At 42.6% G+C, this 13,456-nt stretch overlaps 1 protein-coding gene across 5 annotated transcripts in view; it reads right to left on the minus strand.

Annotated features, from left to right (window-relative positions):
* MAGI3 (membrane associated guanylate kinase, WW and PDZ domain containing 3) overlaps nt 1–13,456 on the minus strand; it is a 56,458-nt gene extending 43,002 nt beyond the window's left edge. For 2 of the 5 annotated variants that reach the window (XM_059868066.1, XM_059868067.1), the window contains exon 1: nt 13,047–13,455. In XM_059868066.1, the coding sequence (XP_059724049.1) occupies nt 13,047–13,368 (322 nt within the window). In that variant the 5' untranslated portion in view covers nt 13,369–13,455. Of the gene's footprint in view, nt 1–13,046 lie in introns of all 5 variants that reach the window. The other 3 variants (XM_059868069.1, XM_059868068.1, XM_059868065.1) reach the window with 2 other exon arrangements.

The following is a 13,456-nucleotide window of genomic DNA, read 5'->3' on the forward strand; positions in this document are numbered from 1 at the left end:
TATTTCCAATTAGCTGTAACTTCAGAGCAAACTTCTTCCACTACTCTATACAGTAAACTCGAAGCAGAGAAAAAGAACATGGGCAACAAATCCACAGCAACTTCATTTTCACTCTATGATTTCCAGTATAAGCCATGTACAAACACATTTCAAAAACCTAAACCATCTGATTTTAGAAGTTCCTGCAGGGCCACGGCTGTAGTCAGGGTACAAATGGTACAATCACTCGTGGCCAGCTTCAAAGGTACCTACTACCCCTTCTCCAAGTACAATAAATGACAAAATAAACACTTCAGCAGTGAACAAGAATCAAAGTCTAGAGAACAGGGCAGCAAACAACTGTTCCCCAGCAGATGTCTGTGACAACTGTCTGGCTGATACGCTATTAAATTCAGTGATTAACTTGTACCAGTTGTGTTGTTTCAATTAAGACTGCCCCAGGAACTGCTGGAGTCACCATCCCTAGAGGTGTTTAAAAAACATGTTGACTGAGGACATGTTTTTGTGGCGCTGGTTGATGGCTGGACTTGGTGACCTTAAAGGTCTTTTCCAACCTTTAACAATTCTGCAATTCTGTAACTTAATGTTTGCGCAACCATGCTTGGCACAAGGTGAATGTTGTAAGCAAAATAACAATGTTGTCTAGGTCACGAGACGGGAAGAGTCCTCAGTTACAATAACAGAAGTTTCAATGCATTCAGACTGCAGTGCATTCTTCTAGGGAAACTTGCCAACCAGCATCTGTATGGAGCTGTTTCCAAAGACTGGAGTAATTTATATTTGCTTAAAGAGCTCACTAAATTACAGAAATGGAATCCTTGAAAGAAAGCATTTCAAATGAAGAGACAGCTTTGAAGGGAAAGCCAAATCCAATTTCTGTTCACAATTCACAATCAACCAGAAGGCAGCTATGGCTGTGCAACCCAAGAGGAACACCCAAACTAATAGCACAAAGTTTGTTCCTGTATTTACTGCATCATTCCTTTACTATCATCCTTGTCTGACCATATACGATCTGCAGTAATCTCTCTGAAATGCTCCATGATCACTAGAGCACAGATCTTGTTACCTTCAGTAGGTGGTTCTTTTTAAAACACTCCCTTTTCTCCTCACTTCCAGGACACACATGAACCTGAAGATAAGAGTTTTAAAAGGTTACATTTTTATCTGAATACCAGTATATGTTATATAACAATTGACCAATGTGATAAAACATTCAACTAGGTGATGAAAACCCATCCTGCACTTACAAGTGTAAGAATTACATTGGGCAAATCTGACAGCAGGCACCTGTCCTAACCATGTTAATCATTTCACAAAACTGCAACTGGAATGTAGTCAAGATCCTTCCCAATTTTACTCTTCATATTGAGTCAGAATCAGTCAGCAATTACATAGCGAGCACTTGATTTTTACTAAATAAATCCATTTAAATTCCCAAATTTATTGTTCAGTCCCCACTGGCAAATTCACGGCGACAGAAAAGAAAAGGAAATAGACATCATGCTGTTCAAATAAATCATGGGATGAAATAGAGATTAGCTTGTCTTTACCTGCCAGTTTAAATTCTTATTAAGAGACTTAACGAGGCTTTCCCAGAGGCACTGTCAGAGCAATCAGGTGAAGCCAAGGCTGTGCTGCACACACACTAAGGCTGTGCTGTGTGTGTGCAGCACATCCTCACCCGCCCAGCACAGGGCACCCGGAAGATTTATGGTGCCAGGAGGGTCTGACTGGAGAGGGCCAACTGCATCATTTGTTACTCTAAAAAATAACAGTGCAAGTCCAGCATGCAGGTTAAGAATAGTCTTTGCACAGCAAAATTCCAAATATCTTCTGCTTCTTAACATAATTTGCCACAGCACTGGGGTCCAGCTAAGTTTGCATGAATTGCTCAAATTTTCTGTGTTTGAACCAGATGCACATTGTTACCTCAAAAAGCAGATTTTATTTTTATCTCCGCTTATTCGTTAAATAAGAAAAGCCTTGCACTTTGCATTTAGAATTTGAGAAAAGCCTTGCATTCGGCATTTAAAACTTAAGACTGCTAACAAACAACAAATGCTGATCTTTTCAGATCACTTCAGTATGAAGTGAGCACCCAGTTCTCGTGTCCCAATTTCAAATTCTTTAGATAACAGCAAGTTCTGTCAAAGAACTGGGTGTTTTTTGGAAAACACTGTTTCTGTCTTTGCCATTTCCTTAATATCCAACATCTCTGTAGCCCCACACCAGGAAGAGCAGCAGACCTCTTAAGAACATAGTTCAAATAGAAAAAACTCATATGTATTTGCCAACAGGCAATAAATAAGGATTTCCTGCCACCCAAAGGTAATTCAATAAAGCAGAAAGTTACTCAAGTCCTTTTTCTTTTTGCTGCATTTCACCCACTGTAAGAAACAGCTCACAGAAAGAACTTCCTCATGTAAAAGCTTTTTTACTATTCCTGCAGCATGACACTTCACATTAGAGATTGGGTTTTGATGTCTGAGTGGAAGAATACCCTATTTTTAGTAGGCTTTTCACTGAGAGAACAATTGGTAGTTCTGAATACTTTGCAACTTCCCTGTGGACACACTACCCGCACTTGTGTACAAATACAGACTGATGAAAAGGTTAATGAATACCCTGAAGATCCCATCCTCCACTGCCTCCGACTGGCTGCCAATGTCTGATAAAAATAACTCCATTTTAAGCAGTGTCCAACACCACAGTTTAAATAGAGGTTCATCTACACAATAGATTTCATGCTCCCTCATTTCAGGTTCCCTCCCTCCTCAAAGGCCGAAGAAAGTAAATAACCTCCTGCTTTGCACCAGACACACCTGTCTCGCCTGTATTTTGTTACACAATTTGTGGTAAAATCCGACTGTGTCAAAATCTATTAAAGCTATGCAAATCACAGCATGGTAACAGAGTTTTTCAGTATCCACAGAGCTCCAATTCTCAGTATTCTGGATAAGGAATTGCTGGAGTAACACAAATGCTTCCAAATGCTTCTTTACGAGGCAAGTGCCAGCTTCAGTTTCAGACAGCTAACATCTGGAAATGAAGACCTGTGCAAATAACTAAAGTTTTAAAAAATGTGCTAAGAACATTGTTTTAACAATAAAAATACTTCTGATTTACAAAAAGTTGTAGCTTCAGGTTCAAACCACAACTTGAGTTTAAACAAACCCAGGGCAGACCCTGAAGCCACCAGATCTGACCAGAAGGGAGACACCAAAGGCCAACCTGAGCCGTGGCCACAGGGCATCTCACCTGCTGTCTGGGCTGCTCTGGGAGGAAGTTCAAGGCTATTTCCAACTCAAGACACCCAGACCTGCACGTCAGCTTACAGGTGATTTTATTTTATTTCTGCACTCCTGTTGGCACTACGCAGGGGCCCTGGGGCACAAAACAAGTTGCTGTCACCATGCTCTCAAACACCTCCTGTGAGTTATTTACTACGGTAGAAAGATAACAGGAAAAATTCAAATTAATAAGCCACCCAAACGAAGTCTCAGTGAAGTGTTCCCAGTGTGCTACCTTACAGCTGAGCTGACATATGTAACTCTTTTCCTAAATTCCTCAATTCCATATCGACAAAGCGACAGGAGATTTAAGAGATTTCTGCTATAAACCTAAACTTCATTTTTAATCTGGACACTTTAAAGAGGTTAAAAGATTTCATTGGCTGTGGAGGACCCACATATTCTGAAACATTTTGCAGAACAGAAAAAGAGACCACACAGTACAGTGTAAACAACATTCACTTCACTGCATTTATTGGCTATTCTGATTAACATTACAAGTCCTGCCCTAATGAATTCCTTTAGGTACTAGCAGCTTCTCCTAAGGAGCATTAATTAAAGTTTTCCAGCATCTCTACCTTCACCACAGAAAAGTAATTACTCACTGCTGCTGTACAGAGAGGTAAATAAAATCCACAGGATTAGTTTTTTTTTTTTAGAGTGAGTAACTAGGGCAGAGAGGAAAGCCTGCAACTTAGAGTCAAGTTGTGTAGTCCATAATTCCGCAACATGACCAAAACTTTGGGCCCTTGATTGAGTAAAACTGTTTTCCTGCTGCCTGTAAATAAACCACTAAAATAGGGTTTAATAATAGTACCCAGGTATGTAAAGGCCATAACTACTTGCCTTTTTCAAAATGTATAAGAAGACACAGCACAAGCTATTACCTCAGCTGTTCTGCATGGTTTAACCCCCAGCTGTACACACCCATCCACAGTTCATACCTTATCTAGCAGGGAATACATTTAAAAAATATATTAGTTGTATATATGGCATATTATTGCCATATAAAACAAAAAGTACATGCATAAGTGGCATCTGCATATTGCAGATCTTAAGTCATAGAACCATATAGAATCATCATAGCATAGTCTGGGTTAGAACAATTTTTTTTTTTTTAAACAGGGACCAACACTCGTGATGAAAGAAAAACACAGCAATTTTGTTGTCAAACTTATGTCATGGGTGTTTCTTTAATATGCCAAATACAATTCATTGAAGCTCACCTTTCAAACATCATCTTCCAAGGAAGCACTGTCAACTAGAAGGAAAGCCAAGGCAATACATCTCTCAATACATTACTTAGTGCTGGAACACCACATTTGTTTACTTACTGGTACTTTCCCTCGATGGCACCCACAGTACCAAGCAATTTTCACAAACAAGTCCTCCCTGCACCAAAGCATTTCCAATCTAATCTCACTGAAAAGAAGATTAGTGAAATTACTGAGAGATAATAGTTGCAGCAACAGAGGTAAAAATACTTCCCTGGTACTTTTAGTCAGCTGATTTTTGAGAAATTCTTTAGAGCAATAAAGGATGAAACAAGCCATTAAACATAATTCCCAGGGCTCTGACTCTCTTTTACATAACAGGATTCTGAAATTCCTCCACTGCCCCCCCAAGTACACGCATTAGGAGGAAATTATTTCTACAAACCTAAAACTTTAAGGCTTAGTTATTTCCTGATAGTTCTGTGGTTTTAGAGGAAATAAACTGGATGTTAATCCTCTTCCATTTAATGAATAGTACCAGCACACTCTGCTGCTTTTTGCTGCAACAAGGTCATGGCAAACCTGGTATATAACCAAAGCAAAGTTGCATCTCCAGGTAATGAAATCTCAAAGAGGGGGTTGGCTTGAGTGATTTCAGTGTTATTGTTGCCTATTTGGGAAAAAAAATGGGTCCAAATAATTTTTAAATCCATAGAATTAAAATCGTAGAAACATTTCATAGGTTTTTCATAGAAATCACTTAGAGGAGGGAAGTACTTAATCAGCCTATCAACTTACACCAAGTTCAAATTATTTATCAATGGGTTTATGCTTTGGTTTTTAATAATGCCAGCAAAAGAAGGAAGTTACATACATGCACCTCTATACTCAGCTGCAGGACAAAGCTGGTAGGCAAAACCAGCTGCACAAACACCAGAAACATGCCAGACACAGCACATGGCCCTCACTTCTGCTTCAGTTACACTTTTGCTGTGATCTTCCAAAAACTCCTGCAGGGAAAAGGAAATCTTATATGAAAACAGGCACTTCTGCTTTGTGTTTCAATTAGTTTTTAAGAGAGGGATTTAAGAGTGATTTTCCTCCCCAGACTTACTAGGTTTTATGCTGAACATCCCTCCTCTGATACATGTTGTGTGTTCAGAACCCACAGTGCACACCCAACACCATACATGCTTTTTCCTAAAGTTCGACTAAACTACAGCAACTCCTGAAGAGACACAATACTTTTACAGGGATTACTAAATTAGACAGCAAACCACCCAGTTATCTAAAGATCACATCATAGAATCCCGAAAGTGTTTGGGTCAGAAGGGACCTTAAAGCTCATCTAGCTCCACCCCCTGCCATGGGCAAGGACACCTTTCACTAGACCACTCTCAAATACATACTTCATTTTCTTATCTTTAAGTAAACTTTGTGAAAAACACCACACAAAGAAAAGCACGAAGTTGCCTGTCTGCTGCTCTATTTCTTTATCATTTTTACTAACAGTCTTAACCACCACAGGAATTTCATTCTCAATGACTTACAAGGTAATTTTTTCTTAGAATACCAAGAATTAAAACTCATTTAATTATTTGGATTCACCCAGCTGCCTGATTTCATGAGCTAAGACAGACATATTTACATATAATCTAAGACCTACTCGAATACCTTAAACACCATATTTTAAATTTCTTTCTGGGAATATTTTTGGTCATTTGTCAGAAGCTGCAGCACTGTCAGACACCCTGCAGCAGTGGATCCCAGCTTGAGGCCACTGAAGACTGAGATGCCCCAAGGAATTCCCACAGTGTTAATTGAAACATTTAGGAGAAGCAAACAGATTTCAAGCAGGCTCGAGTCTGCCACACAAAACTTAGTGACACTGGAAAATTCAGACAAACAAGCTGAAAGTTACTGCTCCAGAGGAAAAAAACCACTTTCTATCCTAACAGTACTTCCACTAACAACTCAATTTAATAAACTACATCACTGTATCCAACAGTAATTAAGCAGACGCCTCAGAGAGAATTTTTTCTCTCATCTGTTCTTTTATCAACACGAAAGAGATATTTTTTAATATGTTTCTTCTCCCTAAACACAACACTGGTGTTTATGCCACTGTGCCCTGCTCCTACTGGCTGGAGGACTGCTAAGAGGGCAGTGATGGTTCCAGCTTCTCCCACCAGTGCCAGAGACAGTCCTGGATAGTCCCACCCTTACCAAACCAACCCAGTTTTGTACTACTACAACTGTGGTTGTAGTTGGATTTTGTTAGGCTCTCGCATCAGGGCAAACTAGTTCAGATTTCATCTTCACTAGCTCCAAATGCACCGGATATAAGAAGAGAAATACTAATAGACAATTCACACGATCACATTAACCTTGTCAATTGCCTGTACCACCTTTTTGAAAGTATATTTCATTACCATTTTGATGGAAAATGCATTTCCAGAATCCAAAACCCAGAATACTGCTGATATTTATATAGCACCCTCAATCCATATTCATCAGTCGCCAGCTGCCAGGCTGATTGTATTTACTACCAAAGGTAATAATGAAACAGTAAGAACCACCATTCAAGTGCACCATGATCTGACAGAACTACAATTCAAGCTTTACTTTTTTTTTTTTTCACAAGTAACTGAAGAGACATGGCAATTCAGAACTTAAATGATTTCACTTTTTAACTGTATCTCAAGAAAATAATTCACAATGGATGGAGTTATACGAACTACACTATTCAGCAAGTGAAGAGCAATACAGGATGGATAGTAAACACACTCGGGATTTTCAATTTGAAGAAGTTGCATTCAACTGAGAACAATCACCAATTCATAAAAAATTACAGGCTTGAGACTCATACATATTGAAAAGTAGCTTTAAGCAAGCTTTTTTAAACATAGCCCTGAGAACACAACTTTAAAAGCTTCCTGTCAGAGTTACAACTAACAACCTGGCTGTGCTTTGCAAACAGAGTACATTTATATAAAGAGAAATATTAGAAGCAAGATTATAAATTACATGAACGTCCAAATACCCAGTGGTATTCCTCTGCATCCATACATTTAAGGTGCAAGCTTTTTGTGCAAGGCAGCTCCCAGACTGATACAGGACAGTTTTAGAGAGACAACAGCCTCCAGCAGAAAGCATTTCCCTTCTATTTTCTTTTTCAAGACAGCAACATTTGATGAAACTGGGATACCTCCACTCATTACAGCAGACCTGTACGCTCTGGGCTTTTCGTAGTATGATTAAATGACTCAAGCTTTCCTCTGTCATCCAGAACAGGTCGATTCCCCACTAACTCTCAAGTAGAGAGGGCAGTTTCCCACAGCAGCACTCAGTAGCCTCTACCCAACACCCACCAAGGGCTGTGGGACCTGAGCTGGATGCACAGCTCCTTGGGCTTCCTGAGTAACACCATTCTTCCATCATAGAGCTAGACCACTGCCAGCTCCAACAGAAACACAGAATTAGGGTAATGCCTTTCCTCTGAGAGACAAAATTATCATAGGATATGTATTCTGACCTCTGTTTCAACATGGCACCTTTAGAATTCATCCGATTTTGTGAAAACCGCCAGGGAGTGTGGCTCGCCTTCCTCTCTGCCCTAATTGCTACGCATGCAAATGTTTACCCCCACATAGGCTTTGTGCCTACCTCAAGCACAAGAGGAAATGTAAATGCACCTCAGATACTTGGCTTCAAATATTGTGTCTCAAGTGCTGAATCCTGCTCTGAGTCACTGGATTTGTCACCATTTTCATTCATTCTGCTTCAGAGAAAAGACACCCCACCATGCATAAACCGAGTCATAACATTCCCATTAACTCCTGCTGGTAACAGAGGCATTAGGGATCCGGGCATTAGGGATTCATCATGGTCATGACAAAAAATGGATCCAGCAATAAGTTGTCTTCTTGTAAGCTTCTATTAGATTTTGATCAGGAAAGCTCTTTGGGAAGGTAAGGCCACAGACTTAAAAAAAAGTCAGTTTGATATGAGTACATCCAGCTGTCAATCCTCTCGTCCTCTGCACTAATGTTCTGCAATTCAAATAAAGCAATAGATCTGTAGCACTCAGAGGTGTCACATCACAAAACTGCAGACATGGTTGAGTGCACACAGAGCAGCAACATACATCTGCTTTGGACTGGGATGTACAGAACCTATTGAAAACTGCATGAAGGACTGGAAAAAGATCACATCAGTTCTGTCAGTATGATCTGGGATGTCCTCCACGTGTTCCACTGGGAAAAAAAAAAAAAATCAAAGCACAAACCGACGCTCGCCTGAGGCCACGCAATCCTGACTGGAGACACAGAACAAATGCACCAGCTGGAGGAAGAGCTCCAGCCACAACTGAACGGACTCTGAAACAAAACTATAGGAAATTACATCTTGCTGCATTTTTTGATTAAAGATCAGTTTTGACACAATGGAGCCAAGGTGCATTCACTCCAAAACCAAGGAACCAAACTATGTGCTCTGGAAACATTTGTCAAGTAGAAGAGCAGTAAGACTGTCCATTTCCTCCCACATCCTCCTTATAGTGACCATGAAAGGATAGTAATTGACACAGAGTATCTGTATTCATCAAAGCTCCTTAATCTGGAAGGAGAACACATTCCTTCCTACACACTACCTGGCAACTCAGCCTGCAGAAAGAGGAACTTGTAGATATCAGTAGTTTTTCTTACTTTAAGTCCCCAGTCTAGTTTTAGTGCATTTTAGTTACCATGCTGCTGAGAAGAAAGAAAGCACTCAGGGTTGTCCTGATGAGTACTTTAGCAATCCCATTTGCACATACAAACATATTTCTACCTAATTCTGAATTAGGGTTGTTTGAGTGCATGTAAGCAGGCAATTAGCTGAAAACCAGCACTACCCAAGCATGGCTAAAATACAAATGGACTCATTAGGATGAGCTGGCCCCTGGCAGCTTGCGTGCACAATCATACAGATATCCTACTGCACAAGCTGCCCTAGCTCTCTGTATGGCTGCTTTGCTCATCTAATCAAGATGATAATGATGAACTACACATAAACAGAGGTATGGTTATCATCTCAAAGTTCATCTAGAATTTAAGTTTTATTTAGACAGCTTAGATCCCAGCATCAGTCCCAAGTGCCACAGGCAGAGTACTCAACACTGGCCTTCCACAGACTATGCTGAATCAATCTCTATCCATAATGGACATGTGGATTTTCTGGCTAGTCTGCACACACCTGAGACCATCCTCATGTGGGACACGATACTCAGCCCTGGCACACTGGTCTTGATCTCCCTCCTTAGCTAATCAGGCTGGACATTAGGAAGAACTTCTTCACAGAACAGGTGATTGGACATTGGAATAGGCTGCCCAAGGTGCAGGAGGTGTTTAAGAAAAGATTGGCAGTGGCACTTAGTGCCATGGCATTGGTTGACAAGACGTTGTTAGGTCATAGGTTGGACTTGATGATCTCAAAGGTCGTTTCCAACATAGCTGATTTCGTAATTCTGTAATAAAGACAGAACAAGAACGGGAAGGATGAATTTCTCCATCAACCAAATGGTCCATCATTTGTGATGTGCAGTTAATAGATGGCGTTCAAATTAACATTCATATCCTCCAAGTCTCTTATCAAACAAGCCTAAACAGCATTTTGAAATTTCCATTTTAAATTTTCTATGAGCTTGCAAGAAGTATCACAGATTATACTGCTGTCAATTCAAGCTGTTACTGCCTTTAATGAGGGAGTACATCATGACTACATCATGACTTGAACTAAAGCAGTCCAGATCCTGCTGTCCAAGGTCACCAGGTCACCAGCACAGACTTCACCTGGAAGATGGAGCACCAAACTCACCCTTTAAAATGCACAGGCAGACTGTGAGCATCAAGACCTTAAAAACACCCTACAATTCAGATTCAAGGAGACAAATCCTTCACTGTCAACCCCGGACAGCTCTAAAGCCCGCAGACTTCTGTCCCAATAGCGCCCAAGCCTGAAGAGCCATGGGGCACACAAAGGTCTGCTGGCAGAGCACTCCATGCCTTTCAAATGATAGTTTCAGTTTTGACTGAGGAAAATCATGAAACACGGGACCTTGAAATGCAGTAATGCAATTACATGTCCTTGAGAATTCGGACATACTATGTGCATTCCAGGGACCACCAGCTCTGGGCCCTCACTCCCTTCATCTCAACCACCCACACAGTCCCATGCACCTTCCCAGACGCCTTCCAAAACTTGGCGGGTTTGGATGGCTCTGGATCAAAAGGGAAGCCAAATTCAAAGTCATAGGTCTTCATAGAGAATGCCTTGTCAACAACTTTCCTAATTACATATACCCTGACTGGAAAACTGCCACTGAGCAGCTGTGGCAGCCTTGCAAAAAAAAAAACCAAAAACCAGTATGTTTTAAAATACTGTATTCAAGGACATTAAATCTAACAGAGAAAAGGACTACAAAAATCATCTGATGTGGTACATATGTTCCAGTATGGGAAAAATTGCTGGATCTGAAGATTCAGTTTGGCCTGTTCCAAAAATTACATAAAATCAGCACCAAAAAATACTACTTCTCTTTGTACAACTCACCAGCGTTGAGTTTACAAGCTCTGGATGACTATGCTAAACAACACAGGTCCTTACAAGACTCAAGCAGCAGTTTTCTTCTGTTGAAAAAACCATTCCTCTGTTTTAACCAGTTATTAAGCCACTCGAGAATTCTGCTCTTGTATTTTGGCAGCTACACTGCCACACCATGCTCACTCAGCAAGATCCTCATCCAAGTCAGTGATACCGTACTGAAAGCCTACTTGAAAATCCACCTCACCAAAATACTCGGATTTGATTAAACCAGCCAGTGAAAGCAGCCCACTCTCCTCCTCATTAAGTGGTATTGGTTCACATGCCCAATATTCTCCTTCTCTTCTAAAACTCAAATTTTAATCAACTTGCCGGAATCGCCAACCAGTCTCTGTTGATCTTCTGGACCCTTTTCTCATCAGTACTCCCCGCTCCTATTCCTTCCACACCGCCCAGAATTTAAGGAACAGGTAACACACTACTATTAATACTTGATACCTGGAAGTCCTCATGAACATCATCTGGCTCTTGCCATTTTCTACTGCTAATTGCAGCAATTTCTTCTAAATCTTTTCTGCCAGTTTTGACAGTTTGACATAGTGTTATAGAAATTCCCAGCACAAGAATATTCCTATTTCCCTCCATAGGAAATACAAGAAATCCCTTTGAACTATAGTTTCATCTTCCTCAAGCTTTCTCTTTTAAAAATAGGTTATTTTCTATCTTAAACAATTTGTCCCTCTTTTTAAAATCCTCTTAGTTCACACCTAACTTGCAGCTGTTTGTTCTTTTCCATTTTGTCCCTTCAGAAAGGATTTCCAATTTTGCAAACTAAGGCCTTTTTCAAAACCTACCAGGCTTCTGTAGGTGCTTTTAAGATGTGTGTCTGTTTCATTTTTTTGATTGTTGTTTTAATTTAGCAAGTTATATGAATCAGGACCAACAGCACAGTCTCTATGTGGAAGATGACTTCCCATCAGTGGTCAAACAGGGAAAACCTGACTTAAAATATTTATTACATGAAATAGCACCCAACAGTTAGCGAAGAAGAACAAGACAAGTGTTCAGCAAAGAAGCTCTATGAGAAATATTATAGACCCCAACCACAGAAATTCTGATATCCATGGGGATTCAGAGAAAAATATTTTTTCCCAAGACACCTTATAAGGCTGCACGCTCACATCTGTGTTGCCTGACCAAGAAAGCGGTAGGTACCTCTGGAGCTCATAAATTAACTCATGCAGCTGCAGGTGCCACTATTCAACATTAATATGACATTTAACAGGCACGTTGATAAATATGATTTTACTACAAGCATTATTTAATTGAAGTGTACTCAAAAATAATACAAATCCGTGGAAAAAAGAACAGCCGGGGTTTGTTCTCAGCGTTTTTATCTCTGCCAAATGGGAAACCAACAGGACGAAGCGATGGCAGTCCGGTGCTCCATCCCAGTCATTCTCCAGCCACCCTCGACCTCTGCAAGCAGCGGATTATATAAACAATACGGAAAGTACCTCCTGCACCTCCGAGAGGAGGACGCAGGCACCGGACCCTCCGGGGGCCACTGAGTCACCCGGAGGCCCGCGAGGGTCACAACCGCACAAACACCGCATCGCAGCGGCGCCAAGTCGGGCATTCCGGGCGGGGAGAGGACCCTCGGGAGAAGCCACCGGGACGGGACGAGGGAGCGAGCACTGTCCCGGGGCCGTCCCGGGACTCCGGGACCGCCTCCCCCCTTACACCATCCCCCTCGGCAGTGCCGCCTTCCCAAACCCGCGGAAACTTTCCCAGCGGGGCACCCGCGCCCCGGATTCCGCCCAGCTGCCTCCGGGCGCCGCTTCCCGCCGCGGCCCTCCCGCCGCCCCGCAGGGCGCCGGCGCGGCCGGGCCTAAGCGCGGCCGGCCGGGCGGCGGCGGGAGGGCCTTGGTCCAGCTCGGTGGCGGAGGGCACTCACCTGGGCGCACGGTCTTGAGGCGCACAGGCTCCCTGAAGTGCCGCACCACGGCCAGCGTATCGCGGTGCGTGAGGCCGCTCACCGGGGTACCGTTCACCTCCAGCAGCACGTCCCCCGGCGCCGGCGCCTTGCCCGAGAGCAGCGCGGGGCCCGGGGCGCCCTCGCCGCCCGCGGCCAGCCGGCCCGCCAGGTAGGGGAACTCGCCACGCTCGGCGCCGCCGCGCAGCAGATCGGGGTCGGGGCCCGCTGGGCCGCCCCAGGACACCACGCACTCCTGCACCTTGCTCAGCCAGTGCCGCTTCTTCCGCAGCGTCTTGGACATGCCGCAACACGGGGCGACGCTACCCACCCCGCGCTGCCGCCGCTCCCGTCCCGGCCGCGGCTGCCGCCCGACTGCCGCCCCGCCGCGC

The sequence above is a fragment of the Haemorhous mexicanus genome, chromosome 25 (genome assembly GCF_027477595.1).
Source record: "Haemorhous mexicanus isolate bHaeMex1 chromosome 25, bHaeMex1.pri, whole genome shotgun sequence".
NCBI classification, from domain to species: Eukaryota; Metazoa; Chordata; class Aves; order Passeriformes; family Fringillidae; genus Haemorhous; species Haemorhous mexicanus.